Here is a 19,306-nt window from a genome sequence, read left to right on the forward strand (position 1 = left end):
TGCATAATAATGTCGAACATATTATTATAAACATCACACTGGTGTGTTGTAATCAGCAAAATAAAGAATACACAGAGCAACATAGATAGTGTGAGTGTGCGTGTGTGCGTGTGCGTGTGTGCGTGTGTGCGTGTGTGCGTGTGTGCGTGTGTGTGTGTGTGTGTGTGTGTGTGTGTGTGTGCGCGAGCACGCGCGTACGTGCATTCTGATCCACCACTGTTAGTGAATGACAGTGAAGGCGATGAGACTCAGCAGCAGAGAGGTGACACTGAGTCTGAAAGACACAGCTAGGTTCTGAATCCGAGAACCTGCTGGAGGCCCAAACGGAACACGGGGCCTACATCCCATGTGGCCATTAGTTCCTACAGATATGTTGGCAAAGAAGGAGGCGAAGTTGATGCACAGGTTGCTTGAAACACAGCCCCGCTGGAACACAGTTCCAGTGACGACAACCGCTGTAGGTTTTGGAGAAGAAAATATTACATGGTTTAGCCTCTTAAGACACCTGTAGTCTGTCTTACAACAGTGGAATGATCTAGTAGTATTGTATTGAAGGTCATGACCTTCTTTAACCCAACCCAATATACTTTGGGCTTATTCCGCTCCTATTTGCCAAAAACAGCCAATCTACAAGCTCACAACGTGTCGACACGTTGTTGTGAGCTTGTAGACCAGCTATTTTTACCAAATGTTCACCCCAGAATAGGGACGTTAGGGTTCATGTGGTTAAAATTCTTGTGAAAGTTGCGTGCGTGCGTGCGTGCGTGCGTGCGTGCGTGCGTGCGTGCGTGCGTGCGTGCGTGCGTGCGTGCGTGCGTGCGTGCGTGCGTGCGTGCGTGCGTGTCTGATGGAGGTGGTGGTGTTTGAGAGGTTAGTAGACTATGTCCAGATGAAATAACTCACTAGTTTGAAAAAAGCATCGATCTTCCACCCCCTGACATGGAAACAAGGCTGTACACAGCATATCTTCTCTTGGGTTGGCGCAGGAACGACACATTAGTCCATTGGGATTGGCATCAGGCTCTGTAATGCAGACAAGAACCTCACATTAGTTCTTAATTTCTATTAATCATCTTGTAGCTCATATTAAAAGGGTAGAAAGTGTAATAACAACTAATAAAGGTAATAAAAACTCAAGAAGTAATACAAAATCATAATGTAATAAAGGAAATATGATTGTGTGCATAATGCATATTGTTAGACCTGTTACATTAAGGCAGCTATTCAATCAGTAATGTAAACGCTATGCATTCTACATCTGTATATTTCAAGAGAAATACTTAATTATTACCTTTTGTTGTTACATTATGTACAGGTATTACATTAATAATAATAATTATGTTTGAATACCGGCAAGGTGTGCTGTAACTCATTACTTAATTGTCAAATTTGTGAAAATAGCCGATCTACAAGTTGCGAGGCGTTGTGAGCTTGCAGATCTGCTATTTTCACAATATTTATCTGTGGAACCGAGTAGGAGGGTCCCCAGTTCAAATATGATTATTTTGGAGGGTCACGGCCTGAACAGGTTGAGAACCACCGACTTAGGACATTATCTTAAAGCCGTTAAATTTCCTGTCCTTTTCCAAAACTCAACCTCAATCTTTTGTAAATTGAAATACTTCATTTAAATTGTTTTCTCTCTCTCTCTCTCTCTCTCTCTCTCTCTCTCTCTCTCTCTCTCTCTCTCTCTCTCTCTCTCTCTCTCTCTCATTGATCTAATCAAAAGCAAGTGTGTGCTATAACACAAAACAACAAAAAAAAGACCAGGTGATTGGACATTGTTTATCCAGCTGAGCTCCTACCTGGAAAAGGCAGAAACACATCGTTGCAGTTGTCTCCGTCACAGCATTCAAAGGTTGTAGACACTCGCATATAGCGCAAGTTCCAAGAGGCCTCATCCTGAACGCCCAAAGCGGCCGGGCAGGCCTGTGTACAAGTTCTTAAATCAAAAGATCTATTGGGGGCTTCGCTCTGGTTGAAAGCTAAAAAGGGAACGAAATACAATTAGATGAAGAATTATATAGAGTATATGGTGACCAATACATGACACAGTTATTGGTGTTGGTTAGTATACCACAACAGTTACCACAAGAGTATTTTTTTTTGTTCAGAACATATGTACGTACTTGTCACAGTGGCAGATACACACACCGCATTTTCAAAGGGGCAAGTGAGAGTCTTTAGGTTCCCATCTTCGCATTCTCTATCTAAGCAGGATAAGCATGTTGTTGCACATTCAACTGCAATGGAAATAAACCAAAAGTAGTTATTATGAAACATATAGAAGAACATATTTAGACAATGCATTTTTGGTCAAAATGTAATGTTTTTCAAAACACACATTTAACTCATTAAAAAACTGATTTAGTATAACATTTACAGGAATGTGACATGATTACAAAGTATGTCTAAATGAAACCTTTAAATATAATATGTAAACCAGGGCTACCTACTGTACCTGAATAGAAAAGAGCCACGGTCAGAAAGAGAGTCAGGATGAACTGCATAATGGATTCTTATGACGGGTCTGGGAGCAGAGCAAGCGCACGATTATATGGTAGAGCAAAACTATTATTAGTATTAACTTGTTTTTCTGGTTTGTATCACACAATGGTAGGAAGTAACTAAGTACATTTACTCAAGTTTTTTTTTTATCTTTGTTTTTGTTTTTATGCCTTTATTGATAGGACTGTAGACTGACAGGAAATGAGGTGAGAGATGGGGAGTGACATGCAGCAAAGGTCTTCGGGATCGGGACTTTAACCTGCGACACGCTGTCAGGCTGGTATTGCCGCATAAGGTGCATGGACCGCCACACCGCAGCCCAGGCCAAGTGCAGTACAATTTTGAGGTACTTTTTTGTATTGAGTATTAACATTCTACTCCACTCCCTCCTACATTTCAGAGGCATATATTTGACTTTTTACTCCACTACAATTATTTGACAGCTTCAGTTACTTGTAAGTTGGGAGCAGCCTTGGCCTAAAGGTTAGAGGAGCACACACACACACACACACACACACACACACACACACACACACACACACACACACACACACACACACACACACACACACACACACACACACACACACACACACACACACACACACAGACACACACACACACACACACACAGACACTCTCATAGATTGCTAGCCTTTTGCAGAGCCATGACTTAAAAAGATCTGTGTTATTCCAACACACCCTTCGTATCTTACGCAGATGAAAATAGCACACAGCCCATTAGTTATACAGTACCTTTGATAAATATTATTTTTCCCAGGTTTGACATCTGTTTTCCTCTTACATGCCATACAGACACATTCATGCAAAGAAACAAAGACATGTTTTGTAGGCTAAACATGCGGTTGTGCTCGCACTTGCATTGCAGCTGTCATAGTTCAAACTCACCTTCACACACAAATATGACACTTGGATTTATCAAACAATGAATCAAAATTCCTTCTCACATATTTTATTGAATTCTAATTATGTAACCCTAGACTGACCAGGAGAACCTAATCTAGGAATTACGGCAAACGTATTTATTGTATTAAAATGGAAGTTACAGACAAGCCATGCAATCTTGGGTCACTAACTCTACACTCCCAAAAGTAACAGAGATACAAAGGTCTGGATGGGAATTGAGGATTTGTTTGGAGGATTTTGTTTGCCAAGTGCATTGGAGATGAATACCATATTGAATGCAGAAACTTGTATATATACATACAGCATATACATATAGGGTAAACCATCCATCTACATTACGTTCAAATGTATGTTGTGCAGTCAGATAATTATGTATGCAGTCTAATCTAGGTGTTTTCTTTCTCTGTTCTTGTTTATGTTTTGTCACTTTTCAAAATGTCTTCTGTTAAACCAGCATCTGCAAGTGCTAGATACATTTACTTATGTTTAGACATAGGTTTATGTAATTACATTTATTCAAGTTTAGGCATGGGGCTTTTACTAGTTGAATTACATTTAATTAAGGTTAGATGCTGTTAGTACTGTATGTTAAATTTAGGCATTCTTTTGTGTGATCTTTCAGACAATTCTAAATGGCAGCAAAAATGTGTGTTTGCTATTGTGTGAGTTCATGGAAACAGGGCCAGACCTACAGTATAAGCACATTTACCATCCAATGGTATTGCGAATTTGCAAGGATAAACAAGAATCCAGTGACTATGTAAATGTGGTCTTTAAATAAAATTTTCTGATACTTAGTATTTCAAATAGCTACATGTTTTGTTGTAAGGCCTTACCAGGTTTCAAGGTTAGCTTAAGGTTATCAAGGGCATTCCATGCCTACGTACACTAACCTTAATCCTAACCCACACACCTGAGATCTAGCACTAACCAAATGAGATCCACTTGGTAATTTGCCGTACTCGAGTAACTTGTAAAGATAAAATTATTTACACTTTTATTTAGAGCACTTCAAAAACAAGGTTTGTAAGTGTGAAAACATAAGTAAGTCCATTGAGCCTCAGGACGTGAGTTAAACAAGACTGGCACATTTTCCCAGTTAACAGCAATGGCGACCATCATGGATCTCTGATGTAATGTTGATGATGTCATATTGATGGATGTATAATAAGTTGTAGTGACTACTATAATGAGAATTCCTGCATTTTTGCAATTTTCTGTTGTGGTCCCAGTAAACCTAGTGTCCCTATTCTCATGTCATAATAGGTGACCATTCAATGTTTGATATATTTACGACTGGAAATCCTGTACTGTGAAAGAAAAAAACGTGGAATGTTGAGCAGAATCCTGAAATAGCCAATGAGAGCAAGCTGTGGGAAGTTTTATAAGAATGTGTGTGTGTGTGTGTGTGTGTGTGTGTGTGTGTGTGTGTGTGTGTGTGTGTGTGTGTGTGTGTGTGTGTGTGTGTGTGTGTGTGTGTGTGTGTGTGTGTGTGTGTGTGTGTGTGTTTGTTTTAGGCAGCTGGAATAACAATCCTTCTGCAGCCCAGTTCCAGGGCATTTTCTGCTGTCTCATGGTATGTCTCTCTGTGAACTGCAGGTAACATGGCAGCACAGGATGAGATGAAACGGAAGAGCCTCTGCAATTTTGATAAAATTGCAAATCGATATGTATTTCACCACGACCCCCCCCCCCCCCGCCATAGATTACATTACATTACATTACAGTCATTTAGCAGACCCTTTTATCCAAAGCGATTTAGAATAAAGCATTCAACATAGGTAGGCAAGAAAACTACTATTAACCAGAAGTCTTAAGTGCATTCTCTTCTAAAACAAGTAACTAAGAGTATACCTAAGGTAAAAGTGAAATATACCAGCAACCTACTTTCTTAAACAGATGAGAAAAATAGGGAAATCAAATGAGCAAGAGCTAAAACAAATACATGTATCAAGTAAACAAGATCCAATAAAACAAGAGCTCGTACAAATAATTGACAACAAGTAGGCAAGGCTAAGAGGAAGGGTCAGGGTAGTGTTTCCTGAAGAGGTGGGTTTTCAGCCTGCGGCGAAAGATGGGCAGTGACTCTGCTGTCCTGACATCAGTGGGGAGTTCATTCCACCACTGTGGGGCCAGAACAGAGCAAAGCTGTGACCGTGCAGATCGACCAGAAGGACCTCTGAGCGATAGGTGACCTACCAACCCTCTTTGGTGGTCTTGTGGACAATTACAATGCTCTTGGCTTGTTTACATATCAGGGTTTGTCGTTCAACAGATTTTGAGAAAGCTGTCCTGTGATGTGTGCCATGCAAGCTTAGTGACGCTGCACCTGCATCATTTGATCAGAGCTAACACTTCCTTGCAGTGAAACACAAAGGAGGGCTAGTGATTTGTTATAAAGGTACAGTGAAGGTGGTTAGATCAGGTTGTGTATAGTTTCTGAAAGACACACACTTTGTGTCTTACGCAGATGAACATATCAGCTAGCGTACAGCACATCAATCAAGTTGTATAAATATTTTTTTCCCCAAGTTTGATGTCTGTTTTCCTCTACATGCCATACAGACACATTCATGCACTCCCATTCACAGAAGCAAAGAAACATAGGCCTATTGTAGGCTAAACATTGCTGTGTGGTCGTATCACACTTGCAAACAGGTGGTGTGCCATTTCACATCCTCTTCACGAGAATGCGAATTACCTCACTGTTGTGTTTGTAAATGTGCCTGCTGTAACACATTTAAAAAAGAAAGAAAATTCAACTCCCCAAACCAAGGGGAACCTGTGGCAACAGCTGAACTTTGCGCACCTTATCAGGTAAAATAAAATAACATTTTTTATTCTGCCTTAAGTAGCTTGTGAGGGGTCAAACTATGGGTGTGATGTGATGTCATCTCAGGTGCTGTGGCTCCCTGGTGCCTCATTATCTCAGTAGAGGAAATCTGGAACACCTGGAGCCAGGGTGCAACAGAACAGCTAAATTACATAGGGCTGATTCTTGCTTTGCTCTCTCTCTCAGGCACCTCCTGGTTTTATTCCAAGTTTAATCTAGTTTGTTTGCTGCATTACATTTTTGCCACAACCAGAGAGTCAAACAACCCACTCCCTCAGCGAGCTCCACGGAAGGAGACACGTGGAAGTGTCATCCTCTGGCCCTCTGGCCCTCGCCCCACCCCTCTATATCTAGAATTGCTTTTAGTGTTGTTGCTGATGTGATTGTATGTCTTGATGTTGAGTACAAATGTCTGACCACATTGGAAACAAGCAGGGATTTTTGTGTTCTCCTATTAGCCTAGCTTGTGTAACTGTACTGCTGTACTGTTCCTAAATTTGCTAATAAAAGTATTCATTCAATCAATCAAACAAACCACACCCACCCCCAAATATACCTCCATCCGCTTAAGGCGAACCCTATTCCCTCCACACTTACAATACAGTTCACATGTAATACATACAGTACATTATAGTCCAGTAGGCTACCTAACCTGTAGACCCGTTCACAATTTGGTGTTGGGGGAATTTCTCACTTGAACTGAGTCAGTGGGAAAAATCACAGAGGTGCTTGTCCGCCATAATGCCACGAATGGCGCAATGGCTTTGAGTGAAGTTATTTGATTTTGTGTTATGGTTTTACTTGTACATCACCTTTATTCCTACATAGTCTTATTTCCTAATTCCAACACCCAATTAAAATAAAAGCTGGGGGTGGGGGTTTATAATTGTTATATCTCATATAATCTCTTATATCTCATGTACATGTTCATGTACATGTCTTTTGTTATAAATAAAACTAATGATTATGAAAAATACAATTAAAGTAACAGAAAGAACAAAAATAAATTTAGTTATTGAAAAAGCAATGAGAAGTCGATCCTCAAAGGTCAAAACAATATACATTATGCATTTCAGAATAAGTTGAATTAGACTTATTGCACCTGTTTTTAGTCTTCTGAATAGCAAAATGACCTTGACCATGACCTTTTGAGGTCACAATCACCCAAAATGGTCATAACAATATCAGAAGCCACAATTAGTCGAAATTGAGGTGTTACATCAAAAACAAAAAAGTTGGATTTTCATCAAAGGCCATATTTGATTTGGCCATTGCGCCATTCGTGGCACTATGGCGGACAAGCACCTCTGTGAATTTTCATGTCTAGGGGCCCACTAATCTCTCAAGAACTGAAAAAGTAAAAAACAGCAGAGGGCGCTGTTTTTCCTTTTTATTTGGCGATGGGTTCCCAGATTGGGGGCCCACTGACTCAGTTCAAGTGAGAAATTCCACCAACACCAAATAGTGAATGGGTCTACAGGCCACTGAGGCCAGGTACAGGACTATTATTATTGATTATCTTACGCCATCTTCTGGCGGAACTGAGAACAACATGGGAATGCGTGTTTATGTGAAGGAAGGAATGTTAGGGGGAGTAAAATGCTGACCTTAAATGGCTCTGGTCCGCGCTCCCGCTTTTGCCACCGAGCTTTAGTGGGCGGGCGGGGGGAAAGGCTACTTATAATTAATAAATAATGAATAAGTTTATGTTGTTTATAGTATAAACAATTTAGTATAGGTAAGGTTTTGCCCACTCAAATAGTACCAATAACTGGTCTGGCCCAAGGACTATCTGTTTTACTCATGATACAATTTCTCTTTTCATAACAGATACTTGTGCCAGATAATCCCCACATACAACAAAACACCAAGAGAGTACAAAAAAAAACGTTTCCGTCATTCAGTCATAATAAGTAGCCTAAAACATTATTAGTAAAAAATCCGACTTCGCTGTAGTAACCTACCGAAGTAGTAGTAGTAGTTGTGAATTAGCAAACTAGACATTTAGGCGTCCAATGTTGTCTAACGGCACTTTACTGACCTCTGACCTCCCTGGACGACCCACCGCGCTTTTTCTTTTACACCGGCTTAGCTGAAAGTGTGGCAGAGGCATAGAGTTAAAATATATCTCCCAGAGTGCTAGCCCTGAAACATGACTGTCATACCATGACTGATCAAAAAGGTAAACCAAAGAATACGCTTTTTGTATAGGATCGGACGTCTAGTCAGTAAGAATACTCTGAAGATTATTGCAGGGGCCCTCATACAAGGTTATTATGATTATGCATGCACTTCATGGTATCACAACACCTCCAAGGCCTTAAAAACAAGGCTCCAAACATCCAAAAACAAACTAGTAAGGCTACTTCTTGGCCTCAATCACAAAACCCATCTAACCCCTGCTCATTTTGCTAGGATTGGATGGTTTAGGGTTGAGGACAGAGTACAGCAACTTGCTATGGGCCTTGTCTTCAAGATACACCACAACATTGGGATCCCCCTGTATTTGTCAAAATATTTCCAAAATGTTAATGAAGTCCACGATCATAAGTCCACGATCATAACACCAGAGGCAGCTCCACGAATCATGTTCAACCCAGATTTGGCTCAACAAAGGGAATGAACTCGTTCTCATGCTATTCATCAAAAATTTGGAATGCCCTACCAAAAGGAGTAAGGGAGTGTAAAACCCTACTCACTTTCAAAACTGCCCTAAAGATACACCTTCAGGAGGCTGCAATTCTTAAATGGCCCCTGTCTAAGTCTTAACCTACCCCCCTACCCCCCCCCCCCCCCCCGCCCCCTATTCTTTTTCTTCTTTTGTACATTTTTTTCACTCTTCATACCAGTAACCTGTAAGCTGATTGTATGACATTCTGTATAGTAGTGTGTATATCCAGGGTTGCAATGCTCACTGGACGGCCTTGCACGCCGTGCCGGAACCTATTTGACCAGGAGCACACACGGCACCAGGGGCGTGCTGGGACCAAAATTCAGCTCTGGGATTTTCCGAACGGCCCACCGTTTTGTTTTGTCAAGGGGGGGGGGGGGGGGGTTGCTGCGTTTTAACCCAGCAACCCTATGTAAATTGCGCCACTGCTGATAAACGTCCCAGCCCAACAGTAATGTAACTAATAATTGGGCCGCGCGACCCGGAAATTACCGTAATAATCCTAAAACGGGAGCAAAAAAAATGTTTTATAATTTTTTTTGGGTGGCCCACCGGCCGTCTGGCGGCCCGTAAATGGCGCGGCCGTTCTGGAATTTTCCCGAATTTCTCAGTGGCCAGCACGCAGAGACGTGCACACATAGACACTAGGTAGTGCTTGAGCACCTGCCCGTTTGCCCTCTGGACAGCAATGTGCCCTTTTGAAAGTTCGTTTTTTACAGTGTTCCTTTTTTTTTAACAGTGTGCAGTATGTGGCCCATGGTAACATCGATCAATTCTGGATTAAAAGCTTCTAATATGCCCCAAATGCGCGTTTTAATGTTGTCAAACATCCCCACACGTGCCCTGGCTGCAGCGGCGGCGCAGCCCCTCCCTTCCCTGCTCTCAACGTGAACGCGCACGTCGCGCAGAGCAGAGCAGACAGTCAGTCACTCAGGCAGAGTCAGACAGACAGTCAGAGTGAGAATCGTCCCCTGCGCGGGTTTTCACTTCTCTTTCATTCAATTTTGCACTGATTGACAGCCACCAGGTAACAAATACAACGAGTGTATTGTTTAATCCCCTAAATCAGATGCCAAACTATAACTTCACTCTCTTCTTTTCTTCAATTTCTTGCATCCATTTAGTCTCTTGTGCAGAAACTCTCATTCAGCGCAGCTGTGCCTTAATTAGCGTTTTCCAGTGGTGGAAAAAGTACTCACATTTAAAGTAAAAGTAAAAGTATCAATACTGCAATGTAGAAATACTCAAAAAATAATTTACTTGAGTAAAACTACAAAAGTATTGGTATCAAAATGTACTTAAAGTACCAAAGTAACTTAAGTAAAAGTGCTCATTTATGCAGAATATCCCATTTCACAAGTTTTGAAATGTATAAAACTCTTTTGAAAATAGCAGATCTACAAGCTCACAATGCGTCATTATGAGCTTGCAGATCTACTATTTTCAAATGGCTGAAATGTATATAGGGCTGAAGCGATGAAATGTATGTTTTGTAATAATAATCTACTAAATCTACAAAGTAACTAGTAACTAAAGTTTTCAAATAATTGTAGTGGAGTAAAAGTAGAATATTTGCATCTGAGTGAGATGTAGTGGAGACAGTAGAAGTAAGTGTATTGAAAATGGGAAATACTCAAGTAAAGTAAAAATGCCTCAAAATTGTACTTAAGTACAATACTTGAGTACATGCACTTAGTTACTTTCCACCACTGGCGATTAACCCTTAATTATCATGCACAGCAGAGCAGTACATTGATGTAGCTAATTTGCATTTACCACCTGCAGAATAATGCCTAGAAAAGACAGGCTAAGAAAAAAGAAACAAAGAGAGCTACAGCAGGCAGCCCGGGGAAGCAGCTCTCTGCTCTCCTGGGTAAAGCCGCCTGAGCCTACCAGCAAGGAAGATGAGGAGGCAGATGTGCCTGATGAACCTTTACCCATCAATGATGAAGATGAAGAAGAAAGGTCAGAGTCAATACCAGAGTCATGTTAAGGGACAAACTGTCTGTCTAGAGTCCTTTCATGCTTAGATTTGAACTGTTTGATTATAATAAGGGTAATAATAATAATAATTATTATTATTTTATTGAGAGGCCCACAATTTATTTTAACCACGCTAAGTGCTTTGGTGATACTGAATCAGACATGATCATGAAGCTACTTGCCAAATGACAAAAAAAAAGAAGCTATGTGGTAGGGTGTTGGATTTTGGCCATGACAGTTAAAGTCTGGTGAGTCTTAATGTTGTCATGCATTGCATTGCCTTACCCAAATAATTGAAATAAACATCATATTCTATATTGTTTGTATTCTATTCTAGATGCAATAGTCCATCTATGAGCATGGAAGATGAGGGAGACAAATCCATAGAAAATATCACTGAGTCAGACACAGATGAAGCAGAAATGTCAGAGTCCAGAGCAGCACCATGTTCAGAAACAGTGCTCTCTGATGATGACCAAAATGAGGGAGAGATGGAAGGAGAATCCTCCATAGATGAAGAGAGCGAAGAACCAACTGTTCGTGAAAAAGATAAAACAATTGCAAAGATAGCGATAATGCAATATCCAACAGATCCTTCCCATGTAGAAGCCTTTAACATCAAGTGCAATGACAGCTACATTTCCATGTGCTGCAGTGTAGGCCCATGTCAAGCAGATATGGCATACCCCAAAAATACAGAAGGGCGGTCATTCCAAAAACAATGGTTCTCTGGGAATGCGTGGCTGGAGTACTCACCTACTGCTAATTCAATGCACTGTTTTAGTTGTCGGCTTTTCCACTCTGAGAAAAAGTACAAAAGTAGAATAGCATGGACCACTGATGGCGTAAGGAAGTGGAACACTGCTCTTGAAAAAATCAAGCAACATTCATGCACAGAGATGCACATGACAAGCATGGTTAGTTGGACCAACTATCAAAAAAATGCACTCCAGTCTGCATTAGATGTCTCAGATGTGAAGGGGGTGGAGGCTAGAGAGCGAGAGAGGCAGACTAATAGAGAGATCCTGACCAGGTTGATCGATATCACATTATATATTGCACGACAGGGACAAGCATTCAGAGGCAGTGATGAGAGAGAGTCCAGTACCAACCGAGGTAACTTTCTTCAATTAGTGAATTTATTTGCCAAATATGACACTGTGCTGAATATGCATACAGAGAAAGCTGCCCAGGTGAAAGTAACCAAGACAAGGCCCCAGGTGTCAGCGCTCTCTAATAGGAGCCAAAATGACATTATAGCAGCGCTGGCTACTTACTTCAGGAGGGAGATACGAGCTGAATTGAAAGAAGCTGAAATCTACTCCATACTCCTTGATGAAACCTCAGATGTTTCCCGCAAAGAACAAGTGTCCTTTGTGGTGCGATATTTCTATCAGATGGAAATCAAAGAGAGATTCATTGAGGTGTGCACTGTTGATACAACCACAGGTCAGGAGCTGGAGAAAACTGTGCTCTCACTTCTCCAGAAGAATGGCCTAGAGCTGAAAAATCTGTATGGCCAAGGCTACGATGGAGCAGCCAACATGAGTGGCATGTATAAAGGTCTTCAAGCCAGAATACGCGCACACAATGAGAAAGCCCTCTATGTGCACTGCAAAGCACACTGCCTAAATCTGGTCCTGGTCGAAGCTTCAAAGTCCAACAAGCATTTTATCACATTCTTCAACATTGTGGAGAAACTATATGTTTTTTGCAATGGCTCCCCAAAGCGCCATGCTGCCTTGGTGAAATGCCAGCAGTCTCTGTATCCTGGACAGCGTGTTCTGGAGCTCCAGCAGCTGTCGGATACCCGATGGGCATGCAGGGAGGCAGCACTGAAGGCCCTTCAGAGAATTCTGAATGCTGTTTTGAAGCTCCTTGATGACATCATTGACATCGATCCACCTGACCTGGGCCGAGGTGATGCTCAGATGTACAGAAATGCGATCAACTTCATATTCCTTCTCTGCCTGGAAATCGCCACGCCAGTGTTCAAAGTCACTGCTTTGGCATCAGATTCTCTGCAGAAAGAAGGATTGGACCACTCCACTGCCTACAAGGTGATTGATGGTGTGCTTCGCACATTGCAAACCATGAGGTCTGAGGAGAGGTTTGGGGAGATATTTAAATGTGCATCAGAGAAGGCAGAGAGCCTCGACATTGAAGTGCCTACTGTAGTGCCTGGTCAGGACAAGAAACGGAAAGTGCCAAAGCGTTTGCAACACGGCCCAACAGTGTCTCAAGTAGGTGCTCAGTTTGAGTCTGTGGAGGCATACTTCAGGAGTACTGTGTACTACGCCTTTCTGGATAGTATGACTGAGGAGCTTAAGAGGAGATTCAAGGGGAACACACCTGGAAGTGGAAGACCCACTGACAAAATCATCCAGTCCTTCCACCCCTTAACAGTACATGCCAAGTGGGTAAGCAACCCAGACGCAGAAGCAAAGGAAGCTGTCCACATCCTCTGTGATTTTTATGGAGAAGACGAGGACCAGCTGCAGGCAGAACTGAAGGTCTTCCACTCCAGCTTTCCTTCAAAAAACCTCAAAGAAATCTTTGCCATACTGAGGGAAAACAGGGGCCAGCTCATCTTTCCAGCCTTTGTGAAGATGATACAAATCTATGCAACACTGCCAGTGACAACAGCTTCTGTGGAGAGATCATTTTCTAAGCTGAAAATTATCAAGAACCAACTGAGAAGTCTGTGTGGAGAAGAACGGCTCTCTGACCTTCTCCTGATTGCCATAGAGACAGACATCGAGATCAATTATAGTGAGGTCATCAGAATATTCAAAGACATGGCACCAAGGAGGATGCTCCTTTAAAGTAGGACTGGAGAAAGACAATGATAATAAGACCACAATGGAGACTCCTTTATTCTTTGAAAAAGTGTGAAAACGTACATGCTCTGGCTAGAGGGCGCTGCTGCTACAGATTGCCAAAACATTCTAGACTCCATGAAGAACAGAGCTGATTTGTTGGCACAAGTCTCACAACAAATATTCACATTCATCCAAAGTATTATTCACTTTAGTTTATTAGCTTTATTTTATTTTATAGCTAAGTTAAATAGACTAATTAAGGAATTTTCTGTTGATGCCACAAGCTTTTGTTATGTAAAATCCCTGTGTGATCTCTGGTGAGTTAGCCCAGGCCCCAGTGGTTCTCAACCTTTTCAGGTTGATTACTTTTGATGCAGTAATGCTATTTTTTCATTTCATTTTATTTATTTCTGAGGTATTAAAAAGGTCTTAAAAGTCACTTGTTAATAAAGTATTCAGTCAATCAATCAATGCTCACTCAAGTCATTATTTAGTCAGTTATTTATTTTATAGACACTAAAGCATGCACAATGTGGCACTGCAATCTTTGTTTGTTCTGTTGTTGCTTATTTAAATTGTTACACTAATTTACCAGAAACCAACCTGTTGAATATTATAAACATCTGCATCAGACAGCATATCATATGGCTATTGAAATAAATATATATGCAATTACCACCTACAAGATGTGCCTTTAATAAATCTCACACTACTAAGGCAGCCGGCGGTTCCACCAGGGCCGGTTCTAGGGGGGGGCAGGGGTGGGCAGTGCCCACCCAAACGTGCATCCTGCCCACCCAATCAAAATTGGGGTAAAAAATAAATAAAAATATATATATATATATATTTATTTATTTTTTATTTTATAGACCCTGGGGTCTATACTGGCAGGGGTCATACCCCTGGCAGGTTCAACCAAGCCAGGCAGGTTTCAGGGTAGAGGTCAGACAAAAGGCAACAAATTTTTTTATAGGTCTAACTGTGCCAAAATGCATATTTTCCTACGCATTTGGGGGGTTTGGGGCCCCCGAAAACCCTCCAAATGGTTTTGGGCCCCCCCAAAAAAAATTTCGTCGCCGCGCTTCGCGCGGCGTCGATGAAACCGCGCCGTCGCCGCGCTTTGCGCGGCGACAAAGGTGCCCTTTTTTTAAACTTGAGCACCTGCCCCTCAAAATGTCTGTGCACGCCTCTGAACTCTCACATGTACATAAACGTTCAGATTACAAATATAAAGTGGTTACCCTTGAGCCACGGATGTTACAAGTTGATTGGTTCCACGACAAGTACCCGTATCTCCCGTATTGTTCAATAAAAAGCATTTTAATCCGATCGCCGGCCATTTTCTCCAAATTTTCTCCGATTCTTTCAACCATGCGACACTAATGGTTGGGAGGTGTATTGCACTCTGATGATCGGATTAAAATGCTTTTTATTGAACAATTCGGGAGATACGGGTACTTATCGTGGAATGGATCAACTTGTAACATCCGTGGCTCGGGGATAAGCACTTTATATTTGAAATCGGAACGTTTATGTACATGTGAGAGTTGGCAATGTAAAAAAATTGAACACCACTCTAAACCAGGAACTCGGCACCATGACTGTCATGATTTGATTTGATTTGATGTACTCTATTTGACATGAGAACATCAGTACATGGAAGTACAAATTCACAATACAAGGTCTACTAAACTGGAAGACTCATTTAAGCACTGAGCTTGTTTAAGATGAGATCCCCATGCACACAAATCATAAGAGACAGACAGATATATGTAGCAGTATGGGCGTTGTCTCCCACTCTGCCCAGGGCCCATCCCCATCCTCCTCCTGCAGTACATAAGCAGCACACACATCTGCCCTGGTTAGCTGCTGTCTCTCATTTGCGTGCGTGTCCTCACCTGTGGTCCGACTCCTCACTGACCGGGTTCTAATGCTGGTCCGTTGGGCTTCAGTACTGTTGCCACGCTTGTTACCGGCGTGTGCGTGTCCTCAATGACTGTGTATATCTTCCACAAACAAAGCTGGCCTGTGTTGGGCTTCAGTATTGTTTGTTTGTCCACTATGCATCAGCACAGGTGTGTTTCTTTAGCAAGTGCCAGTGTGTTTTGATTTAGTTATGTTATGGTCATGAACTTGACCGGTTGTTTTATGTCATTTTAGTCTGTGTGCAACAACTGTCCGAGTGTCTGTCTCTCCACGAGAGCACTCCCCCCTCGGGTTGTCTACCCCTGGCTGTGTAGGTGCGACTGCACCACGCAGAATGTGTCCACAGTCACTAACTGTGCGGGCTCGGTGAGGAGGAAACATAGCGCTGCTGCTTTGCATATCAATTACCATTGATTGACAACCCTCGTTTTGGATGACTTATGAAATCATGTTGTGTGAAACCCCCGTTCCGACACTGTCCAACTGTAAATTGCGTTTTAATGTAATGTATAATCTGGGTCTTCACTAATGTACTGTTCCTGTTTTTAGGCCTGGTGCTGGGGACTCACGTTGGGATGACGGCCGCTCCAGTGGTAGTGGTAACCCCCTTGTGGTGTTTTAGTTTTTGACGTGCTGTTGTTTATTGGGGTGCTGCTTCCCTGGGCGGTCAGCCTGCCTCCCTCCCCCCAGCATTGGCCCATATGAATGTAGGCGACAGTGTATTACAATGTTCATCAATAGTGGTAATGCATGTTCATCCCACTGCATACAAACTTTGATTTTGATTATATTTTATTGTTAATTAATAAAGCTTTGTACTTTTGTTACAACCCATGTATCTGCCTTATTTAATATTGTACACGAACTGTGTGAGGAGTTATGCATGTTTCAGGTGGTTTACTTCAGTTACATTTCTAGAAACTATTTCCTAGGGCGCAATTCCCTAGGTGGCGTAGTTGGCTATACATTAATATATACCGCCCTGTTACATATAGGCCCTACACAGGCATGCAATGCTCATTTGGTATGTTCTTGCACTCCATTTCAATGACGCGACACGCACGTCGCTTAACACCTACACTGCAAGTCACACAATGGACAATTGATAGGCTTATTCCTATGTTAATTCGCTAGGTGTGAGTCGGGAACCTTTGAAAACTTTGTTGAGGTGCGAATTTAAAGTAGTTTAAAATCTATGCGTGTGCCGTGCAGGGACGTGCTGGCAGAGGCGTGCACAGACATTTTGAGGGGCAGGTGCTCAAGTTTAAAAAAAGGGCACCTTTGTCGCCGCGCAAAGCGCGGCGACGGCGCGGTTTCATCGACGCCGCGCGAAGCGCGGCGACGAAATTTTTTTTGGGGGGGCCCAAAACCATTTGGAGGGTTTTCGGGGGCCCCAAACCCCCCAAATGCGTAGGAAAATATGCATTTTGGCACAGTTAGACCTATAAAAAAATGTGTTGCCTTTTGTCTGACCTCTACCCTGAAACCTGCCTGGCTTGGTTGAACCTGCCAGGGGTATGACCCCTGCCAGTATAGACCCCAGGGTCTATAAAATAAAAAATAAATAAATATATATATATATATATTTTTATTTATTTTTTACCCCAATTTTGATTGGGTGGGCAGGATGCACGTTTGGGTGGGCACTGCCCACCCCTGCCCCCCCCTAGAACCGGCCCTGGTGGAACCGCCGGCTGCCTTAGTAGTGTGAGATTTATTAAAGGCACATCTTGTAGGTGGTAATTGCATATATATTTATTTCAATAGCCATATGATATGCTGTCTGATGCAGATGTTTATAATATTCAACAGGTTGGTTTCTGGTAAATTAGTGTAACAATTTAAATAAGCAACAACAGAACAAACAAAGATTGCAGTGCCACATTGTGCATGCTTTAGTGTCTATAAAATAAATAACTGACTAAATAATGACTTGAGTGAGCATTGATTGATTGACTGAATACTTTATTAACAAGTGACTTTTAAGACCTTTTTAATACCTCAGAAATAAATAAAATGAAATGAAAAAATAGCATTACTGCATCAAAAGTAATCAACCTGAAAAGGTTGAGAACCACTGGGGCCTGGGCTAACTCACCAGAGATCACACAGGGATTTTACATAACAAAAGCTTGTGGCATCAACAGAAAATTCCTTAATTAGTCTATTTAACTTAGCTATAAAATAAAATAAAGCTAATAAACTAAAGTGAATAATACTTTGGATGAATGTGAATATTTGTTGTGAGACTTGTGCCAACAAATCAGCTCTGTTCTTCATGGAGTCTAGAATGTTTTGGCAATCTGTAGCAGCAGCGCCCTCTAGCCAGAGCATGTACGTTTTCACACTTTTTCAAAGAATAAAGGAGTCTCCATTGTGGTCTTATTATCATTGTCTTTCTCCAGTCCTACTTTAAAGGAGCATCCTCCTTGGTGCCATGTCTTTGAATATTCTGATGACCTCACTATAATTGATCTCGATGTCTGTCTCTATGGCAATCAGGAGAAGGTCAGAGAGCCGTTCTTCTCCACACAGACTTCTCAGTTGGTTCTTGATAATTTTCAGCTTAGAAAATGATCTCTCCACAGAAGCTGTTGTCACTGGCAGTGTTGCATAGATTTGTATCATCTTCACAAAGGCTGGAAAGATGAGCTGGCCCCTGTTTTCCCTCAGTATGGCAAAGATTTCTTTGAGGTTTTTTGAAGGAAAGCTGGAGTGGAAGACCTTCAGTTCTGCCTGCAGCTGGTCCTCGTCTTCTCCATAAAAATCACAGAGGATGTGGACAGCTTCCTTTGCTTCTGCGTCTGGGTTGCTTACCCACTTGGCATGTACTGTTAAGGGGTGGAAGGACTGGATGATTTTGTCAGTGGGTCTTCCACTTCCAGGTGTGTTCCCCTTGAATCTCCTCTTAAGCTCCTCAGTCATACTATCCAGAAAGGCGTAGTACACAGTACTCCTGAAGTATGCCTCCACAGACTCAAACTGAGCACCTACTTGAGACACTGTTGGGCCGTGTTGCAAACGCTTTGGCACTTTCCGTTTCTTGTCCTGACCAGGCACTACAGTAGGCACTTCAATGTCGAGGCTCTCTGCCTTCTCTGATGCACATTTAAATATCTCCCCAAACCTCTCCTCAGACCTCATGGTTTGCAATGTGCGAAGCACACCATCAATCACCTTGTAGGCAGTGGAGTGGTCCAATCCTTCTTTCTGCAGAGAATCTGATGCCAAAGCAGTGACTTTGAACACTGGCGTGGCGATTTCCAGGCAGAGAAGGAATATGAAGTTGATCGCATTTCTGTACATCTGAGCATCACCTCGGCCCAGGTCAGGTGGATCGATGTCAATGATGTCATCAAGGAGCTTCAAAACAGCATTCAGAATTCTCTGAAGGGCCTTCAGTGCTGCCTCCCTGCATGCCCATCGGGTATCCGACAGCTGCTGGAGCTCCAGAACACGCTGTCCAGGATACAGAGACTGCTGGCATTTCACCAAGGCAGCATGGCGCTTTGGGGAGCCATTGCAAAAAACATATAGTTTCTCCACAATGTTGAAGAATGTGATAAAATGCTTGTTGGACTTTGAAGCTTCGACCAGGACCAGATTTAGGCAGTGTGCTTTGCAGTGCACATAGAG

At 42.1% G+C, this 19,306-nt stretch overlaps 1 protein-coding gene across 1 annotated transcript; it reads right to left on the bottom strand.

The window, feature by feature from the left end:
* Window positions 1-219: 219 nt before the first annotated feature.
* On the bottom strand, window positions 220-2,516 carry LOC308086870 (phospholipase A2 inhibitor gamma subunit B-like; the record flags this gene model as incomplete). The annotated part of the gene is made up of 5 exons (XM_080430514.1): window positions 2,462-2,516; window positions 2,130-2,243; window positions 1,806-1,985; window positions 904-1,023; window positions 220-455 (listed from the first exon to the last, which is right to left on the bottom strand). Exons 1-5 carry the CDS (start codon window positions 2,508-2,510, stop codon window positions 220-222), a joined length of 699 nt encoding a protein of 232 aa, XP_080286640.1. The 5' UTR covers window positions 2,511-2,516.
* Window positions 2,517-19,306: the final 16,790 nt, after the last annotated feature.

The sequence above is a fragment of the Gymnoscopelus braueri genome (assembly GCF_963280865.1).
Source record: "Gymnoscopelus braueri genome assembly, chromosome: 6".
NCBI classification, from domain to species: Eukaryota; Metazoa; Chordata; class Actinopteri; order Myctophiformes; family Myctophidae; genus Gymnoscopelus; species Gymnoscopelus braueri.